General features: G+C 38.5%; 1 protein-coding gene across 1 annotated transcript; it reads left to right on the top strand.

Annotated features, from left to right (window-relative positions):
• The first annotated feature begins 11,135 nt into the window (after window positions 1-11,135).
• LOC126912299 (serine protease snake-like) lies at window positions 11,136-19,409 on the top strand. The gene is made up of 10 exons (XM_050703879.1): window positions 11,136-11,401; window positions 12,274-12,380; window positions 12,890-12,960; window positions 14,030-14,133; window positions 15,125-15,276; window positions 15,943-16,055; window positions 16,568-16,720; window positions 17,831-17,957; window positions 18,520-18,678; window positions 19,066-19,409. The coding sequence occupies exons 1-10, from the start codon at window positions 11,338-11,340 to the stop codon at window positions 19,246-19,248; spliced, it is 1,233 nt and encodes a 410-aa protein (XP_050559836.1). The 5' UTR covers window positions 11,136-11,337; the 3' UTR covers window positions 19,249-19,409.
• Window positions 19,410-22,952: the final 3,543 nt, after the last annotated feature.

Below are 22,952 nucleotides of genomic sequence, written 5' to 3'. Positions count from 1 at the left end.
ATGCGGCCAGACTTCTGGGAACGTTCTCCAGAGCATAAAATTTCGAATTTTACGCTCGCCGCGTTAAATCTACATATTTACAACTTTCATTGATATTTTTACAAATAAATGCTTGTTCTATGTGTGTGTGTCGATATATGTCGCATGAATTATACAAGGCGGCGAGCATAATTTTCAAATAATAGACACTCGTGTTCAGACAGAGACACTGATTTATACACTGAGTGTACGGTGTATAGTGTCATAATTTAGATGTACCTTAAGACTACTTGCCTCTTTTTTTAACTCACTTCAAAAATAAGCAACCGGGGCAAGCGAAATAAATGTTAATTATGTATGTAAGTTGCTTTAATTGGTTGTCTACCGTTGTAACTTTTTGAATTAAATAAATAAATAAATAAAACCATTTACAAATTGAAATAGATGTTATTTTTACACCTAGCTATGTTCGTCGGTCTTTGTCGCAAGAATTATACTAACCCGGCAAGCATAAGGGAAATCCTCATGGACTTTCTCCACCTGGGGAAAGAGGAGGGGCATACAGGATTCATAGGATTCAAAGGGCGGCAACGCACCTGTGACTCCTCTGGTGTTGCGGGTGTCCATGGGCGGCGCTGATCGCTTACCATCAGGTGACTCGTTTGCTCGTTTGCCTCCTATTCCATAAAAAAAACCGGCTAAAACCCACCGGTGTCTTCTCCGGACGTGAACATGGGGCTGCGAGAATCTAAATTCTTTCGCAGCCCTACATCAAGTGTCGGCTAGGTCCGTCCTGACCTCATCTCTTGCCCGGGGTAGTTAGGCGTTGGACTACCCCTTGCGTCGTCTCAAAGGCGGGGAAAGCATAAGGTTTTACCTAATCCTTTGCTTGCTGGGTTCAACTTTAGAACGTTAATTTATAATTCAAAATACTTATTACTATCTGAAACTTATCTTCTAAAAAACTCTCCCTCGTTGTCGTGAGGTAAGGTGCCCAAAATACTGGCTCGTACTAAAAGCCTGTTCATCTTGCAAGGGATTAATATGCATTAATATCTTTGTTTGTTATTAACTATGTATAATATGCGTGTTCTGTGCGGGGCGATATTTTTCGCATAAATTATATAACGCGGCGAGCATAAAGTTGTAAACTTTACGCTCGCCGCGTTAATTAATCTTATTAACTATATAAATACATACAATAAAATTATTTACATGACTTACAATTAACTTAATTTTACTTGAGAACTATTATAATAAGTCGTTAGATATTTTTCGCATGAATTATATAACGCGGCGAGCATAAATTACGAACTTTATGCTCGTCGCGTTAATTAATATTACAGTAAACTATATTATTAATTTACACACTATCGCAATAACGATACACACTAGCGCATGAATTATATAACGTGGCAAGCATAAAGTTACCAACATTGCGCTCGCTGCGTTAATTGTACATATTTACATATTGACAACACTTATAACTACTTTTTACAAATAAATGCTTGTTCTATTGGGTGCGTCGATGTTTGACGCATGAATTATATAACGCGGCGAGCATAAATTTAATTTTATGCTCGCCGCGTTAAATATACATATTTACATATTGACAATATTTATTACTACTTTTAAAAAAATACGCTTGTATCCTATATGTGTGCGTCGATATATGTCGCATGAATTATATAACGCGGCGAGCATAAAATTGTAAACTTTACGCTCGCCGCGTTGAATCTACACATTTACATATTTACAAGTCTCTAAGATATTTTTACAAAAAAAAATGCTTGTTCTATTGTGTGTGTCGATATTTGTCGCATGAATTATATAACGCGGCGAGCATAAAATTATAAACTTTACGCTCGCCGCGTTAATTGTGCACATTTACATATTTACAAACCTTATTGCTATTTTTACAAATTGCTTGTTCTACTGTGGGTGTCGATATTTGTCGCATAGTCCATGCGACAAATATCGATTAGATTATAATAATTGAATGTGACGTCACGAAATTTAAGACCACTTCCTGTGACAAGGTCACACTTCGCCGACCCCCCCCCCCCCCTTAACGTGTGACGTAATTAATGGATGGCCCCACATTTTTACATATTGACAACATTTATAACTACTTTATACAATAACGCTTGTTCTATTGTGTGTTTCGATATTTGTCGCGTGGATTATATAACGCGGCAAGCATAAAATTTTTGAATTTTACGCTCGCTGCGTTAAATGTACATAATTATTTACAAATTGAAAACAATTATTACAACTTTATATAAAACACTTGGGCTATGGCTGCACATTCTGTATTTAAAGAGATTGCTCGTAAGCTATACGATTCTACACCTGATCAGAAGGCTGGCTATTTCTTCGGTCAAAAGATAAGCATTGCCATTCTACTTGGCAATGCGGCCAGACTTTTGGGAACGTTCCCCAGAGCATAATTTTTCGAATTTTACGCTCGCCGCGTTAAATCTACATATTTACAACTTTCATTGATATTTTTACAAATAAATGCTTGTTCTATGTGTGGGTGTCGATATATGTCGCATGAATTATACAACGCGGCGAGCATAATTTTCAAATTATAGACACTCGTGTTCATACAGAGACATTCGATATATACACTGAGTGTACGGTATATAGCGTCATAATTCATATGTAACTTAAGACTAGTCACCTTTATTTTTAACTTACTCCAGAAACAAAAAAACGAGGCAAGCGAAATAAATGTTAATTATGTTTTAATTATGTATGTAAGTTGCTTTAATTGGTTGTCTACCGTTGTAACTTTTTGAATTAAATAAATAAATAAAACCATTTACAAAATGAAATAGATGTTATTTTTACACCTAGCTATGTTCGTCGGTCTTTGTCGCAAGAATTATATTAACCCGGCAAGCATAAGGGAAATCCTCATGGACTTTCTCCGCCTGGGGAAAGTGTAAGGGCATACAGGATTCATAGGATTCAAAGGGCGGCAACGCACCTGTGACTCCTCTGGTGTTGCGGGTGTCCATGGGCGGCGCTGATCGCTTACCATCAGGTGACTCGTTTGCTCGTTTGCCTCCTATTCCATAAAAAAAAAATACCGGCTAAAACCCACCGGTGTCTTCTCCGGACGTGAACATGGGGCTGCGAGAATCTAAATTCTTTCGCAGCACCACATCACGTGCCGGCTAGGTCCGTCCTGACCTCATCTCTTGTACGGGGTAGTTAGGCATTGGACTACCCCGTGCGTCGTCTCAGAGGCGGGGAAAGCATAAAAGGTTTTACCAAACCTCACGCTTGCCGGGTTCAACTATAGTAACGTTAATTTATAATTCAAAATACTTATTACTATCTGAAACTTATCTTCTAAAAAACTCTCCCTCGTTGTCGTGAGGTAAGGTGCCCAAAATACTGGCTTGTACTAAAGGCCTGTCTATCTTGCAAGAGATTAATATGCATTAATTTCTTTGTTTGTTATTAACTATGCATAATATGCGTGTTCTGTGCGGGGCGATATTTTTCGCATAAATTATATAACGCGGCGAGCATAAAGTTGTAAATTTTACGCTCGCCGCGTTAATTGTGTTTATTTACATATTTACAACCTCATTGATATTTTTACAAATAAATGCTTGTTCTACTGTGTGTGTCGATGTTTGTCGCATGAATTATATAACGCGGCGAGCATAAACACCTTCGCTGCGGTAATAAAATGTATTACTTTCACCTGGTACGGTGGTGGTCCAAACAAGCCTGCCATAAACTTTCAGACAGTGCGTGGCGGGCCTTTTGAGCCTGCCAATACTGTAATGTCCTGTCAAGTCCCGCACCGGCGGAAAATTCTCACATTTCGCGTCCACACAAACTGGAAGTCCCGCGGGTTGATTATGGGTGATCCGCAGTGAACGTGTTAAGTTAGAAGCTTTACGCTCGCCGCGTTAATTGTACACTACTAATTTATACAATACCGCTTGTTCTATTGTGTGTTTCGATATTTGTCGCATGGATTATATAACACGGCGAGCATAAAGTTATAAACTTTACGCTCGCCGCGTTAAATATTTACGAACATATTTACATATTGACAACATTGATTACTACTTAAGACAAATAAACGCTTGTTCTATTGTGTGTGACGATATTTGTCGCATGGATTATATAACGCAGCGAGCATAAAATTGTAAACTTTACGCTCGCCGCGTTAATTGTGCACATTTACATATTTACAAACCTTATTGCTATTTTTACAAATTGCTTGTTCTACTGTGGGTGTCGATATTTGTCGCATGGATTATATAACGCAGCGAGCATAAAATTCCAACTTTACGCTCGCCGCGTTAAATTTACATATTTACAGATTAAGAACAATTATTACTACTTTTAAAAAATACGTTTGTATCCTATGTGTGTGCGTCGATATATGTCGCATGAATTATATAACGCGGCGAGCATAAAATTGTAAACTTTACGCTCGCCGCATTAATTGTGCACATATACATATTTACAAACCTTATTGCTATTTTTACAAATTGCTTGTTCTACTGTGGGTGTCGATATTTGTCGCATGGATTATATAACGCAGCGAGCATAAAATTGTAAACTTTACGCTCGCCGCGTTAATTGTGCACATTTACATATTTACAAACCTTATTGCTATTTTTATAAATTGCTTGTTCTACTGTGGGTGTCGATATTTGTCGCATGGATTATATAACGCAGCGAGCATAAAATTGTAAACTTTACGCTCGCCGCGTTAATTGTGCACATTTACATATTTACAAACCTTATTGCTATTTTTACAAATTGCTTGTTCTACTGTGGGTGTCGATATTTGTCGCATGGATTATATAACGCAGCAAGCATAAAATTGTAAACTTTACGCTCGCCGCGTTAATTGTGCACATTTACATATTTACAAACCTTATTAATATTTTTACAAATAAATGCTTGTTCTATTGTGTGTTTCGATATTTGTCGCGTGGATTATATAACGCGGCGAGCATAAAATTATAAACTCTACGCTCGCTGCGTTAATTGTACATAATTATTTACAAATTGAAAACAATTATTACAACTTTATATAAAACACTTGGGCTATGGGTGCACATTCTGTATTTAAAGAGATTGTCCGTAAGCTATTCGATTCTACACGTGACCAGAAGGCTGGCTATTTCTTCGGTCAAAAGATAAGCATTGCCATTCAACTTGGCAATGCGGCCAGTCTTCTGGGAACGATCCCCAGAGCATAATTTTTCGAATTTTACGCTCGCCGCGTTAATTGTGCACATTTACATATTTACAAACCTTATTGCTATTTTTATAAATTGCTTGTTCTACTGTGGGTGTCGATATTTGTCGCATGGATTATATAACGCAGCGAGCATAAAATTGTAAACTTTACGCTCGCCGCGTTAATTGTGCACATTTACATATTTACAAACCTTATTGCTATTTTTACAAATTGCTTGTTCTACTGTGGGTGTCGATATTTGTCGCATGGATTATATAACGCAGCAAGCATAAAATTGTAAACTTTACGCTCGCCGCGTTAATTGTGCACATTTACATATTTACAAACCTTATTAATATTTTTACAAATAAATGCTTGTTCTATTGTGTGTTTCGATATTTGTCGCATGAATTATATAACGCGGCGAGCATAAAATTACAAACTTTACGCTCGCCGCGTTAAATGTACATATTTATGTATATATTGACAACATTTATTACATCTTTATATAAAACACTTGGGCTATGGGTGCACATTCTTTATTTAAAGAGATTGTACGTAAGCTATTCGATTCTACACGTGACCCTGAAGGCTGGCTATTTCTTCGGTCAAAAGATAAGCATTGCCTTTCAACGTGGCAATGCGGCCAGACTTTTGGGAACGTTCTCCAGAGCATAAAATTTCGAATTTTACGCTCGCCGCGTTAAATCTACATATTTACAACTTTCATTGATATTTTTACAAATAAATGCTTGTTCTATGTGTGTGTGTCGATATATGTCGCATGAATTATACAACGCGGCGAGCATAATTTTCTAATTATAGACACTCGTGTTCAGACAGAGACATTCGATTTATACACTGAGTGTACGGTGTATAGTGTCATAATTTAGATGTACCTTAAGACTTGTCGCCTTTATTTTTAACTTACTCCAGAAACAAAACAAACGAGGCAAGCGAAATAAATGTTAATTATGTTTTAATTATGTATGTAAGTTGCTTTAATTGGTTGTCTACCGTTGTAACTTTTTGAATTAAATAAATAAAACCGTTTACAAATTGTAATAGATGTTATTTTGACACCTAGCTATGTTCGTCGGTCTTTGTCGCAAGAATTATACTAACCCGGCAAGCATAAGGGAAATCCTCATGGACTTTCTCCACCTGGGGAAAGTGGAGGGGCATACAGGATTCATAGGATTCAAAGGGCGGCAACGCACCTGTGACTCCTCTGGTGTTGCGGGTGTCCATGGGCGGCGCTGATCGCTTACCATCAGGTGACTCGTTTGCTCGTTTGCCTCCTATTCCATAAAAAAAAAATACCGGCTAAAACCCACCGGTGTCTTCTCCGGACGTGAACATGGGGCTGCGAGAATCTAAATTCTTTCGCAGCCCCACATCACGTGCCGGCTAGGTCCGTCCTGACCTAATCTCTTGCCCGGGGTAGTTAGACGTTGGACTACCCCTTGCGTTTTCTCAGAGGCGGGGAAAGCATAAGTTTTTACCTAATCCTTTGCTTGCCGGGTTCAACTATAGTAATGTTAATTTACAATACAAAATACTTATTACTATCTGAAACTTATCTTCTAAAAAACTCTCCCTCGTTGTCGTGAGGTAAGGTGCCCAAAATACTGGCTTGTACTAAAGGCCTGTTCATCTTGCAAGGGATTAATATGCATTAATATCTTTGTTTGTTATTAACTATGCATAATATGCGTGTTCTGTGCGGGGCGATATTTTTCGCATAAATTATATAACGCGGCGAGTATAAAGTTGCGAACTTTACGCTCGCCGCGTTAATTTACTATATAAATACATACAATAAAATGATTTACATGACTTACAATTAACTTAATTTTACTTGAGAACTATTATAATAAGTCGTTAGATATTTTTCGTATAAATTATATAACGCGGCGAGCATAAATTAAGAACTTTATGCTCGTCGCGTTAATTAATATTACAGTAAACTATATTATTAATTTACACACTATCGCAATAACGATACACACTAGCGCATGAATTATATAACGTGGCGAGCATAAAGTTACCAACATTACGCTCGCTGCGTTAATTGTTAATATTTACAACATTTAATACTAATTTTTACAATAACGCTTGTTCTATTGTGTGTGTCGATGTTTGTCGCATGAATTATATAACGCGGCGAGCATTAAGTTATAAACTTTACGCTTGCCGCGTTATTTGTATATATTTACATATTATTATTTACAATCCTCATTGATATTTTTACAATAATGCTTGTTCTATAGGGGGGCGATATATGTCGCATGAATTATATAACGCGGCGAGCATAAAATTGTAAACTTTACGCTCGCCGCGTTGAATGACAACATTTACATATTTACAACTTTCTAAGATATTTTTACAATAACGCTTGTTCTATTGTGTGTGTCGATATTTGTCGCATGAATTATATAACGTGGCGAGCATAAAGTTGTAAACTTTACGCTCGCCGCGTTAATTGTACATATTTACAGATTTACAACACTTACAACTACTATATACAATAACGCTTGTTCTATTGTGTGCGTCGATGTTTGTCGCATGAATTATATAACGTGGCGAGCATAAAGTTGTAAACTTTACGCTCGCCGCGTTAATTGTACATATTTACAGATTTACAACACTTACAACTACTATATACAATAACGCTTGTTCTATTGTGTGCGTCGATGTTTGACGCATGAATTATATAACGCAGCGAGCGTAAAAATCCAAATTTTACGCTCGCCGCGTTAAATGTTCATATTTACATATTATTATTTACAATCCTCATTGTTATTTTTACAAATAAATGCTTGTTCTATTGTGTGTATCGATATTTGTCGCGTGGATTATATAACGCGGCGAGCATAAAATTATAAGCTTTACGCTTACGCTTAATTGTACATATTTACAACAATTTTAACTACTCTTTTACAACTATATTGATTTTATCGAGAACAAATAATATTTTAATTACATAATGCGACGAGCATAAACAATGTTTACACTTGCCGCATTAGCGAATCTTATTTACCATATAAATATGTACTATATAATTATTTACTTACAAAATCTTAATTTCCCTTGAGGATTATTATAATAAGTCGTTCGATATATTTCGTATGAATTATATAACACGACGAGCATAAACTCGAACTTTACACTTAATGAACATTACAGTAAAATTATATTATACATATTTACAGAACATACCTTAACTTATAATGCTATTTTTTATAGCTTAATTCAATTTTAATTTCAGCCATGATCGTTTCTCTTTCCTTGTCATAGATGTCAAATTCGTCCCGCCATCTCCTTCTGGGCCGCGACGTCTGTGGACGTTGAGCGGGCTCCACTCAGTAGTGAGTTTTGCCCACCGCTCGTCCGACATGCGGCAGACGTGACCAGCCCAATTCCACTTCAAGCTAGCGGCTTTATGACCAATGTCGATGATTTTAGTCGTGGAGCGCAGCGTGGTTGCGTGAGAATTATAATTACATACATTTTTTTTAATGTATCTCTATCAAATAATAAGTCGTTCGATGTTTTTCGCATGAATTATATAACTTGGGAAGCATAAAGTTACACCCCGCTTATACTTGCTAAGTTTAATGAAGATTTTGTCATCAATTATATTACAATTCATACTACGTTTAATAAGTAATTCCACGATAGAATTTCGTAGTACATTCTTCATAAAATTGTTGAAGATTTTCCTCTCCATACTTTGCCCAGCGTAGTCCCAAACACGTCGACTTTGGTTGGCGTAGTTTTTCTTTCAACGACTTTGCGTAGCGTACTGGTGCAATATTAATATTGGGGCGTATTCTTGAGTACTCTTTGATGATGTTTTTCTTTACGAGATGATCTATCGTAAAGTACTCTTGCAGCGTAGTTTTGTATTCGTAGACTTTAATCAGCGTAGTCCCGTAAATGCCGACTTCGGGTGGCGTAGTGACCTTGGTGTGTTTTTTTTTTTATTGTTTGTTGTCCCGATTCTTAATTAAATTGGGAATGATGTGCAGTCCTCTGCGTTGAATACAATTCTGAAACAAATAAAAGTAATTTTTAATAAGATTATTTACAATAATATGGAGTCTTTTTTTACATTTAATGGGTCTACGTTTGGCCGCTATCTCGCCTGATGGTAAGTGATGATGCGGCCTATGATGGAGCACGTCTGCCCATAAGCAACCTATTCACTCGGGCTTTGAAGACACCCAGGTTATACCCATCAGGAAAAACAGACTCCGGCAAGGAGTTCCACTCCCTAGCAGTTACGAACAGAGCTCTTACTTTTGAAACCAATCTCAATGTCAATGCAATTTCAATCCAATAAAATCTCAATAATGATTCAATGTCAAAACTATACAACCACAATCGTAGCTGTTACTATTGTAACAGCATTAAATAACTCTTCTAGTGTTTCAAGTATCCATAGACAGTGCCGATTGCTTTTTTTTATGAAATAAAGAATATCGGGTGTCATGTGTATGTAAACGATGACTGCCTCGTTGGTCGAGTGGTCGCAAGTGCGACTGCCGAACCATCGGGTTCGATTCCCGGGTCGGGCAAAGTATTACTGGCCCTTTTTCAGATTTTCGAAAATTTCTCGGTAGTAACATGGAATTGTGTCCAGGATATGGTAATAGGCTCACCCCCTATTGCATGGGAGTTATAACACAAATGGTGAAAAGTTGGTATACATTGTATAGCGTCATTACGTGCCATAAAGTGCACCTCTGCCTACCCTTTCGGGGATAAAAGGCGTGACGTTGTGTGTATGTGTATGTAAACTTGTATGTTTGTAAACGCACCCACGACAGGAGAAAATCCTAGTGTGCTAACAAACATACGGATCACCTGATGGTAATAGAGAGGTGTGTTGTAAGTCTTTTAAAACCATGAGATGATATGTTTGCCCGTTTATCCACAGTTCCATAAAACATACAATATATAATTTTTTCCTCAGAAACCAAACATAATATGCAAAAGATCATTGAATTCAAAACTAGTTTGTGCAGTTTTTAAAATTTGTTATTTTATTGATGTAAACAGGTAATCTGTTTGATATCGTTTTTTTTTTCCTTTATATTATTTCTGCGAATCTTTGTTGCTACCAGACAGGCGGTAAAGGAAAAACATAGAGGGGAAACCTGGACTTATAATTTTCTAAATATATACTTAATATTATAAAGCTGAAGAGTTTGTTTGTTTGTTTGGTTGTTTGAATGCGCTAATCTCCGGAACTACTGGTCCGATTTGAATAATTCTTTTTGTGTTGAATAGTGCATTTATCGAGGACGGCTATAGGTCATAAAACATCACGCTATGACCAATAGGAGCCAAGCAGAGCGGGCGAAACCGGAAGTAGCTAGTTCTAATTAAAATCTCCAACCCGCATTGAGCAAGCGTGGTGATTAATGCTCAATCCTCCGTGCATCAATCATCTTATAGCAGAATAAGTAAAAATACAACGTCACGCCTTGTTATCCCCGAAGGGGTGGGTAGAGGTGCACATTACGGCACGTAATGCCACTGTACAATGTACACCCACTTTTCACCATTTGTGTTATAAGTCCCATGTAATAGGTGGTAACCCTATTGCCATATACTGGACACAAATCCAAACTCCGTGCTACTACTGAGAAATTCGACACTTTCCCGTCGACCAACGTGACACTTTTTTTGGAGGGGAAAACCGTACTACTCCTGACAAATTTTCGAAAATCCGAAATAACCCAGTAGTATTTCCCGACCCGGGAATCGAACCCAAAACCCCTTGTAGCAGTCGCACTTGCGACCATATCGACCAACGAGACAGGTTGTCGAATAAGGAAAAATATAGACAAAAAACACTAAATATCATCCTCATATTGAAATTTATATAAAATGTGTTTTTCTCACAATATTTTGGCAGTCGCTAGCTTGCTCTTGATGAAGAGAAACGCTTTTCCGATTAAAAATAACTAAATATTTTTCCTTATGTTTGTGTTTTAACACATTGAACGCCGTGGTGGTCACCGGTGACCGACGTTAGCGGAGGATTTGCCTTCAACAGTTTTCTATTGGCAGTTAAAGACTTAAAACTTAGTTTAAAGTGTGAAGAGAGAAGTGTGAATATGTTGTTAAAATTAATTATTAATTTATGTCTTGTTGTGTATTCCGTGTTTTCTATGTATGAAGGTAATTATTATATTATTATATTCATAATATCCTACTAACTTAAGGTGTTCTAAAAATATCTGCCACGACTTTAATGGAAAGTAGTGTTATGTTTGAAGATTATTCAATTTCGATAATTAATTCAATTTGAAACATAAAGAAACATTGACGCTGCTTTGCATAAAGTGGTTTACAAATACGCAATTGTTTTCATTGGACAGTGCAAGAGATCGCTCTTTCATAACAAACTCATACCGTACATAGCTTTCTTTATATGAAAAAATACTCATAATCAATAATGTATATTCACTATTGTAATCTTCAAACACAACACTACCTCCCATTAAAGCCGTGGCAGATACTTTTAAGAGTTTTAAAAATGTGACGAATAAAGGGGGTTGGTGTGGACAGTGCCGACGCTAGCGCAGGTAACCGAACAGCATCAATCGCACCACTGACTAAAGAATTACAAGTGTTCCATCACGAAGCTGCGACGTTATGGCTTTTCTATTTGATAAGACATTTATAGGATATAACTTAATATTTTTGTGGGGTATAAGCAATTTTTTTTAAATGGTCATTCGGGTCTGTCCTCCTTTGTACCTAAATATTTATTAATGCTTTTTGGGGTTTGAGCAAAATTAATTAAAATTATCAGGCGGATTTGTCCTCCTCTGTACCTAAATATAAATATTTAGGTACAGAGGAGGACAAAATATTTGTTTAATGTTTATTTAGGAGCAAAAAATCTTTTAAAATGATAATGCGGATTTGTCCTCCTTTGTACCTAAATATTTATATTTGTTTATGTAGGAGTAAAAAAACTTTTAAAATGATAATACGGATCTGTCCTCCTTTGTACCTAAATATTTTATTTTAACTTGTTTGTTTAGGAGATAGGTGCATAAAGAAGGATGGAACTGATGTCGGGACATGCACCATCGTGACAAACTGCCCGGCAGCACTGGAGGAACTTGATATTGGGGAAACACAACCTCAGGTAACCATCAGACCACCACAGATGGGGCCCAGTATGGCTGATGCCTGATCCAGAACTACGGACTACCTTGTGGGTTTACCGGGGCTCCGGCTTGAAAAGCAGGAGTAGGAACGGAGTGGTTTTTAGTCAGTAAGAGTCTAACACTCCCGCTAAGGCTTCGCCTAAGGCGAGAGAAGTCATTGGATGACTTTCCCCCTCAAAAAAAATAGTATAAGCCGGTAAACGAGCAGACGGATCACCTGATGGTAAGCAATCGCCGCCGCCCATGGGCATCCGAAACACTAGAGGGTTTTGGAATTTGAGGATTGTTCGGGATTAAGGAGATTGGGCCTCCAGTAACCCTACTCTTAAGAACGAAATATAACGCAAGCGTTGTTTCACGTCGGTATACTGTGAGGCCGTGGTATCACTCCGGTCGAGCCGGCCCAGCAGTACCGAAACATGGTGAGCCCACACCTAACACCAGTTTTTTATTAACTATAATATATGAATTTGATTCTTTTCCACAGATATGCAGTTTCCCATCTGGAAATAGAGACCCAATCGTGTGTTGTTTCAACAATCCTAATAATAGTAAAAGGTAATTATAATAATATATAAATAAACTAGCTACTTCCGCGCGGTTTCACCCGCACTGCTCGGTCCCTATTGATCGTGCCGTGATGATTTATAGCCTATAACCTTCCTCGATAAATGAGCTATCCAACAAAAAAAGAATTATTCAAATCAGATCATTAGTTCCTGAAATTAGCGCGTTCAAACAAACAAACAAACAAACTCTTCAGCTTTATAATATTATAGTATAGATATTGTCACGACTTTATTCCCCGCAGGGGGTAGGCTGAGGTTTACATTACGACACGTAATGCCGCTATACTATATACACCCACTTATCACCATTTGCGTTATAAGTCTCGTGTAATAGGGGCCTATTGCCATATACTGGGCACAATTCCAGACTCTATGCTACTACTGAGAAATTTTCGAAAGACCGAAAATAACTGTGTAGTCTTTACACGGTAGGTGCGGCGGCTGTGCAACCGACTGTCATAGAACGTGTAGCGGGTTAGATTCCCGCATGGAGCAACTCTTTGTGTGATTCACAAATTGTTGTTTGGGTCTGGGTGTCATGTGTATCTGAAATTGTATGTTTGTAAACGCACACACGACACAGGAGAAAATCTTAGTGTGGGGTAACGTTTTGTAAAAAAATAATAAAAAAAGTAAATCCTCCGCTAAACGTCGGTCACCAGTGTAAAAGAAAAAGAAAAGAAATAAATATTGGGATAAAATTCCAATTAAAAGTATTCTATCAATCTGTTTACCAAATTCCTTCAAAATCCGTTTAGTAGTTTCAGCGTGCTTAACGGACCAAACATCCAAACAAACAAACTTTCACATTTAAATAACACTAGCTACTTCCGCGCGGTTTCACCCGCTCTGCTTGGCTCCTATTGGTCATAGCGTGATGTTTTATAGCCTATAGCCTTCCCCGATAAATGCACTATCCAACATAAAAATAATTATTCAATTCGGACCAGTAGTTCCGGAGATTAGCGCGTTCAAACAAACAAACTCTTCAGCTTTATAATATTAGTATAGATTAGTGGGATTATAGGTTGTTATTTTGTAAATCTTTGAATTTTCAGAACAACCCAGAGGCCGCCAATTGCACCATCACGCATAACCAATGAGCAGCCTCGTTGCAGCCCACTACACCAATCTCCAAAAACTAAACAAGTTGCTTTTAATAGTAAGACTTGATTTCACACATTTTTTCGCGTATCGTCAAATGACAATGATAAATGATATTTATTTTGCAAATAAGTTACAATGTAACTCTTTTACACGTACACTCTTAAATAACTAGATGAGGCCGGCATTTCCTATCCGACTACTCTGAGAAGAAATGCCGAAACAAACTCAGAAGTCATAGTCTCTTTTAAAGTCCAGACAAAATCAATTAAAGATGTCGGAGAACCGTGTAAGTTGGTTCTGTAGTGGTCTTTTGAGGAAAGAACCACAGCAGTTTGAGCGGACCTGTTCAGATAGCAGCACTCATGTGTCAGTTTACAATCAGCTCAGCTGACGGCTGTTGCTGAATGATCCGACGAACAACACCAACCATAAGAACATTTGGGTAGGCCACACAAATGCTCAAACTGTCAGAATATAATTAAATAAAAATAAAATGACTAGCCAAAGTCTCACACGGTCCTCAAACATTTTATCCCTGAAGACAGAGGTGCACATTACAGCACGTAATGCCGCTGTACAATGTACACCAACTTTTCACAATTTGTGTTATAAGTCCCATGTAATATGGGGTGCGCCTATTGCCGTATACTGGGCACAATTCCAAACTACTACTGAGAAACAGAATTTTTGAAAAAAATATACTGATCTGAGGGCCTACTCTAATTCAACGATTGAACGAACGAAAAAACTTCACAGATTACATACTACAATTCTATATTTTATTGCGAACTTTCGTGAACAAAAATGAACGAATGAAATGAAGATAAATAAATAGGTTTTGATATGAAATTATAAATAAAACGTTATTTCAAGTAATTCTATTAGTAAATCAATAAAACCTACGGCCGAAGATTAAACGAAACTTCGGATTCGAGGACCGGAGTAGGCCCCCAGGAGAAATTCGAATCAAAAGAAGAAGAGTTCTACACAGCCGAAGTCGTGGGCAACAGTTAGTAACAATATTTTTTATGTATTACTTATTACAGAATGTTTAGAGTACCAAGAGAAGTATGTGTACCCTTGTGTACGGGGAACTGCCCTCACGGGTGGGTATGGGAGGGCCAACTACTGTCACCACGCGAGTGATCAGCTGGTGGCAGGAGGTACGAATGCTGGCAGAGATGAATTCCCTCACATGGTAAGTAGTTAGGAGTATCAAAAGAAATCGAATCACTACTTTGGTCCTTGGTCAGCAGTGGACACTTATAGGCTGGTGATGATGTGTGTCATAATGTCATAACAAAGCGTGTTTTAAGATTTTATTATGGTATAAGCCGGTAAACGAGCAGACGTATCACCTGATGGTAAGCAATCGTCGCCGCCCACCAGAGAAACACCAGAGGCGTTACAACTGCGTCGGTTAGAAATTTAAGGGTTGTTGGAGAATCGGGGATTTGGAAGATTGGAAAAGGGGAAATTGGGCCTCCGGTAACCTCACTCACACAACGAAACCCAACGCTTCGGTTATTTCACGTCGGTTTTCTGTGAGGTCGTGCTATCACTCCGGTTGAGCCAGCCCCGCAGTGTCGAATAATGGCGAGCCTACACTTCAAAATGGCCAATACTCTTACTAACTAAATACCACCCCGTTCCTACTCCTGCTTGTCGAGCCGGAGCCCCGGTAAACCCACTAGGTAGTCCGCACCTCCGGATTAGGCATCAGCCCTACTGGGCCCCATCTGTGGTGGTCTGATGGCTCTTTGAGGCGCGCGCAGAACGCAACGCGCCGCACGCACGGGGCCAATTTGTTTTTTCACCACATTGGTCGATGACCAGCTAATTGTATTTTATTATAATTATGTAGGTGCTGATAGGATTCGGAGACTCAGCATCCAACCTCGGTTTCAAATGTGGCGGTTCCATCATCAGCGAGAGATTCGTCCTGACAGCAGCCCATTGCTCATTCTCACCGAAATTGTAAGTTCATTATGAAATAAAGTGAGAAACGAGCAGACGGATTACCTGATCATAAAACCTTGTATTCATGGTAAACATTTTGTTTAGCAACATGGTTGCATAAACATGTTGCGGGCAACACTTGTGTTGCGGAGTTGATCGCGCCATGCTGCAGAGTTGACACCCGGCGAGCGAAAACATCAGTTTATATTAGTTTAAACAAAGTTTCCAGCAGCATTCTCGCTATTCATCAACAACGTTGATCAACTGTTGCTAAGCAAAATGTCTGCCCATAAGCAAACTATTCACTCGGGCTTTGAAGACACCCAGGTTATACCCATCAGGAAACAAAGACTCCGGCAAATAATTCCACTTCCCAGCAGTTCGCACAAGAAAGCTAGGAGCGAAGCGCTTCGTGCGAGTGGGTGGGATATCTACCATGAAGCGGTAGCGCCGATTGTCTTGTGGTTCGATGATGGAAAGTGACTAGGGGGAATCAAGTTGTGCAATATAGATTTTGTCCTTAATTTCAGCGGATATGCGACGTTTATAGCGATAGGAGTGCTTCACAAGGATGAAGCTAGGGATCAGTCGAAAATATACTCAATCAAGAGGTTTATTAACCATCCACACTACAAATCGCCGTCAAAATACGATGACATCGCTTTGATTGAGACCGATCGAGAGTGAGTATTACTTTTTTTATACCCGCATTGAGCAAGCATGGTGATTAATACTCAAACCTTCTCCATGTGAGAAGAGCCCTTTGATCAGCAGTGGACACTTATAGGCTGGTGATGATATGTGTCATAATATCATAACAAAGCGTGTTTTAAGATTTTATTTTGGTATAAGCCGGTAAACGAGCAGACGGATGACCTGATGGTAAGCAATCACCGCCGCCCATCGACACTTGAAACACCAGAAGCGTTACAAGTTGCCAGCCTTTTGGGGGTTAGGAATTTAAGGGTTGTTGGAAAATCGGGGATTGGGAAGATTGGGAAGGGGGAATTGGGCTTCCGGTAACCTCACTCACACAACGTAAGCGTTGTTTGACGTCGGTTTTCTGTGAAGCTGTGGTATCACTCCGGTCGAGCCGGCCCAGCAGTGCCAAAACGTGGGAAGTGTGGGAGAGTCTCCCATACTTCTAGTAGGGAAAATGACGGGGTATAAAAATTTAAAATGAAAAATCTATTTAATCCGTCAGTTAAGTAATGTAAAAATATTAGACACGTATTTGTTTTGTCATTTAAGATAGCAATACTCGGATACAACGAATCAAAGTTTAGGAGTGGGAGCAAATACGTCATTTCTACGGATAAAACGTAAATAGAAGTGACGGTATTTCAAATTGAAAAGCTCTACCAGTGTAGCATGTAGCCTAAATGTAGGCTGGGCGACGTCGCCGCATCTACGCACGTTACTCATAATAAAGAGTCCCACTGTGACTCGAAACAAGTAGAGCTTTTCTCTATTAATTTACATGAGTAAACCGTGATTTTTTGACTACACGATTGGCGCGGTAGCAGGGTAACCGTCTACCGCATAGCGTGTAGCGGGTTCGATTCCCGCACGGAACAACTCTTTGTGTGATCCACAAATTGTTGTTTCGGGTCTGGGTGTCAAGTGTATGTGAACTTGTATGTTTGTAAACGTACCCACGACACAGGAGAAAGGCTAGGGCTACGATTTAAAAAAAAACGTGTTTTTTTAGTTAAATTGGTACTTATGTCTCACGATAGCTATTGCAAAAATCAATCTTAACGTTTTGTTATAAAGTCGGAAATGGTTTGCAGGATGAAGCTGGACCAGTTCACCGTGCCTGCTTGCCTTCCGACAGAGCCAGTGGACGACGCCAGAGCTATAGCCACGGGGTGGGGAGCTACCCACTACAATACTCAGCCCACGGACATTCTTCAGAAGGTAAGAAAAGATATTGTGTACTAGCTTCCGCCAGCAACTCCGTCCGCGCGGATGTGGGTCTTCGCGTGGAGGTTTTATTTCTCCATTTTGAGTAACTCTGACACCTTATAAATATCTATTGGACCCAAATACGGCGAGGCCCATAATAATTAAGGAGATCCCTCTATTGATCCCTCTATTGATCCGTCCGCGCGGATGTCGGTCTTCGCGTGGAAGTTTTATTTCTCCATTTTGAGTAACTCTGAAAATGACATCTTATAAATATCTATTGATTGGACCCAAATACGGCTAGGCCCATAATAATTAAGGAGATCCCTCTATTGAGCTACTGCTGTTGAGCTCACGTTCTGTAGTATAAAACTGAAAAAATCAGTTTCTTTTTCTCCGTATTTTATTGAAACACCGGAGGCGTTAAAAATAGGTACGTCTGGCCTTTTGGGGGTTAAGAATTTAAGCGTTGTTTCACGTCGGTTTTCTGTGAGGCCGTGGTATCACTTCGGTCGAGCCGGCCCAGCAGTGCCGAAACATAAGACACATGCACTAATTTAAATGTAATTTTCAGGTGATTTTATATAAAACTCCTGTTGAAGAATGTAGTAGACTGTTCAGGAGCCATCGGTTGTTTCGAAGAGGTTTCAACGAAGAGACACAGACTTGCTACGGTGACAGAGAGCTACCTACTCGCTACCAGGACCGATATGAAAGCAAGGACACTTGCCCAGTGAGTACCATGGCTTTTAACTCTATATAGGGTGACTGATAATTAGTGAACGATATTTAAACACGTGATTGTACTCATGATTACAAACAACTTTCCCAAAGAAACTTTTTTTGTATAGTCATTAGTTTTATTTTTATCACAATAACAAAACAACAAAATTTCGCGCGCATGTTTTCGCATGATCATCTCACATGGCCTACGTGTTATTCCAGACAATGATCTACACCTGTTTCAAATTTCATCCCGATCCCTTCAGGAATTTTGAAACAACACTTGTATTTTGACCTAAAAATGTATTGTACCTTTAGTTGTAAACTTTTATCCCACGGGATCGCGGGCGAAGCCGCTGGCAAACACTGGTTTAATAATATCTTTTTTTGGTTACAGGGTGATAGCGGCGGTCCCCTTCAAATTAAAAGCAAGAGAATAGATTGCATGTATATTATAGTAGGGGTGACGTCCAATGGCGAGCAAGATTGTGCGAAGCCCAACTCAGCTGGAGTCTACACGAAGGTCGCAGCTTACGTACCCTGGATCGAGAGCATCGTCTGGCCTCAATATTCATTTTGATTAATTTTTATTTTAATGTCCGTTTTGTAGATTATTTTAAGTTTTAATTGACAATTTGATGTCAAAATTAAGTTTTTTTTTAACATTTTTAAACGAGTGGAATCATATCATTAAGTTTTTTTTTTAATAAATTTAATTTAAAATGATTATTTTAAAAATTATTTTGTGTTTTCTTACCCTTAGGATGCTTTTCCACCAGAGATGTGCTATGTGGCTATACTACGACGATGTAATAGCTAAGCTGTGAAACTATGTGAGCGTTTCCACTGCTACTAAGCTACGTAACTGGGTGTGTAAGATGCGTAGCTCGAGTATACGTATCGATAGTAAAGAAGCCATCAATAGCACACATCCTTTCATATAAAAAATAATAGGTTAGTGGAACCCGTTTCCACCAGTGCTAAGCTATGTGTACCAATGAATATGATTGGTGGAAGCTAAACGCATCCACAACAACGTAGAATAGCACATCTCTGGTGCAAAAGCACTCTTAGTCTAAACCCACGCTTCACCATTTCACCCTACAATCACCCCACAGACACAACCACTACTACTGCGCTTGCGTGTCGCGTGGTCTAGCCGCCATGTGGCTAGACCGAATTGATTGTTAGCAAACATAATAACATCACCTCTCTTATTTTAAAGGGGTAGACAGAATCGCCTACCTACACACACTAGGATTTTCTCCTGTGTCGTGGGTACGTTTACAAACATACAAGTTCACATACACATGACACACAGACCTGAAACAACAATTTGTGGATCACACAAAGAGTTGCTCCGTGCGGGAATCGAACCCGCTACACGTTACATGGCAGCCGGTTGCCCAGCCACCGCGCCAACTGTGCAGTCATATTATACCATGTTAAAAATTAAAAGTAAAAACAGATAATAGAGGTAAGGGGATTTTTTTAAACCGGTTTTAATAACTATTATTTCACCCCGTACCCCTAACAGGGTAGATGACTAATCTTTATTTCAATGTCCGTTTTGTAGATTATTTTAAAACATTACACACGTATTTTTAATTTTCTTACGGAAACAAATTCTTTCGAAGATATATCGATTTGAATTATCGCGCGACGTCACTTCTAGGTACGTTTTATACGTAGAAATGACGTAGTTAGCTCCCACTCCTAAACTTTGATTAGTTTTATCTAAGTATTGTTTTCTTAAATGACAAAACAAAAAATATGTGGCTAATATTTTTGCTTTATCTAACTTCAAATCAAAGTCAAATCTTATACGACAAAATTAAAATAATAATAAATATGTGTCTAATATATTTTTGCATTGCCTAATTTAAAGTCAAAGTCAAAAGCATTTATTTCAATCAAACTATTATTAAGTATGTACTTTTAAAACGTCAACAAATAAAATAAAATAGTCTGTCAGTCTGTCCGTCAGTGAAGCTATTACTCGTTCCAAATTGTACCTTGTATTATATTTTTTTTATAACTGACAGACAGTCATCACCCCTCTCTACCCCTCACCCCTCGCATTGCACATGCGCGTTGAAAGCGTCGCCACGTGGTTTTGGCAACCATTTTGTGTTGTTTAAATTTCAAGTTTTAGCTATAAACAAATGAAAGAGTAATTCCTTTTGTTGTAATCTATACTAATAATATTATAAAGCTGAAGAGTTTGTTTGATTGTTTGTTTGTTTGAACGCGCTAATCTCCAGAACTACTGGTCCGATTTGAATAATAATTTTTGTGTTGAATAGTGCATTTATCGAGGAAGGCTATAATAGGCTATAAAACATCACGCTATGACCAATAGGAGCCAAGCAGAGCGGGTGAAACCGCGCGGAAGTAGCTATTCGATTACAAAATTAAACGATATTTTATGCTGTAAAATGGGTACAAAACAGTATTTGTATGTGTATGAGATGAAAAATCGAAACAAACCCGAAAAAACACAGACTAAACGTTTTTTTTTTAAACGTTGCCCCACAATAGAATTGTCTCCTGTATCGTGTGTACGTTTACAAACATACAAGTTCACATACACATAACACTAAGACCCGAAACAACCATTCAAGGATCACACAAAGAGTTGATCCGTGCGGGAATCGAGCCCACTACACGTGGCACCTGCCCAGCTACTGATAAACTACACAAGTAAGTACCTATAGAAAAAGAACATAATAGAAAAAAAACAATTGAATACATATAAAACCAAATCTTACCTGATACTCGAAATTGAGCAGTATTCTTCACAGCTAAAGCTTTTGTAAACTATTATTATGTCGACAATTATAATATTTTAAAAATTGTGTAGCGTAAATCGAGAGCAACACACGTCCAGCCTGCCCGACGCTCAAGGCTGGAATGAATCAATACCAGTTTTGAATCCAGACAGACGCTCCCAAATTAATAGGGATGTTATAAGTATCGATATATAAAATTGTCGATAGTTCGAAACCGATACTAGATTCGTTGTGATTGAATGTCAGATCCGTCAATCTCAATAATTCTATTTTGACATTTTAAATGTAAATGAAAGGATTGTAGGGTAAGTTTAGTCTACTTAATCTTCTTAATTATACCATTGTTTCCATTGAATCGGAGCGGAGATGAGACGTATTTTAGCAATGAGATTGGTAATTTTTATAGGTATTTTTATTTTTATAAGCTTTTTTATGGTATAAGCCGGTAAACGAACAAACGGATCACCTGATGGTAAGCAATTGCCGCCGCCCATGGACACCCAAAACACCAGAGCACTTGTAACGCACAAGTGCGCTGCCGGCTTTTTGGGGGTTCGGAATTTAAGGGTTGTTAGGCATTGGGAAGGGGGGTAATTGGGCCTCCGGTAACCTCACTTACACAACGAAACACGACACAAGCGTTGTTTCACTTCGTAATTGTACACCTTATTTATTCAAATTATCGATACCTGTATCCAGATCCGAAGATTAATCTCACCCTCTCTAGATCTCACCCTAATGACTATTTTTAGCCGACTGTGGGAGCTAACGAGGGGTTGTAATTCTAGGGTTCAATAGTAATAAAGGGTATTACTAAGTTTCACAGTAGCATTACGTGCCGTAATGTGCACCTCTGCCCTCGCTTTCCTACCCCTTCGGGGATTAAAGGCGTGACTTTATAATAATACTAAGTTCCAATGTGCGTCAAAGTCAAAGTCAAAGTCAAAGTTGCTAACCTCTCTTAAATTTTAAGATACGCCTAGACTAAGATAAGTGGCACCTAATGACATTTTGGGATAAGTGCCACCTACTCCTATAGGTTGGACATGAAGAAAGGATGGATGAAAGTAGATTTACGAAAGAAATATACAAGGCGAATATAAATGGGACTGTCGGTAGAGGGCGCCCCAGACGGATATAGCGACCAAGTTGGCGATATTTTAAATAAGGGCCAAATTAAAAGTAACCGACGAGCATGCATGAAAACACTGATGACTGTTGATGAAGCGAAAGAAGTGTGTAAGAACCGTGGCAATTGGCGAGACCATGGGAGACAGGCGTGAGGTTATGTATGTATGTACTCCTATAGGTAAGGGCTTCGTTTAACATATTATTATAATCTAGAAATCAAATCGAGTTTATTCTAGATTTACAGGTTACATAAAAGTCTTAAATAATACGTGGTCTTGCCGTGATCCGCCACATAGGGCATATAAATTAGATAATATTGAAAATAATGTCAATTTAATGAATTATCTACATTATGGAACGA

This window comes from Spodoptera frugiperda, chromosome 24 (assembly GCF_023101765.2).
Source record: "Spodoptera frugiperda isolate SF20-4 chromosome 24, AGI-APGP_CSIRO_Sfru_2.0, whole genome shotgun sequence".
NCBI classification, from domain to species: domain Eukaryota; kingdom Metazoa; phylum Arthropoda; class Insecta; order Lepidoptera; family Noctuidae; genus Spodoptera; species Spodoptera frugiperda.
This window is presented reverse-complemented; position numbering and strand designations above follow the sequence as displayed.

Bases quoted from the DNA above. Each gene is read 5' to 3' on its own strand.
- LOC126912299 (XM_050703879.1), top strand. From the start codon at position 11,338: ATGTTGTTAAAATTAATTATTAATTTATGTCTTGTTGTGTATTCCGTG. The intron at 11,402-12,273 runs GTAATTATTATA...TTGTTTGTTTAG, and splicing joins CGTGTTTTCTATGTATGAAG to GAGATAGGTGCATAAAGAAG. The intron at 12,961-14,029 runs GTAATTATAATA...TTGAATTTTCAG, and splicing joins AATCCTAATAATAGTAAAAG to AACAACCCAGAGGCCGCCAA.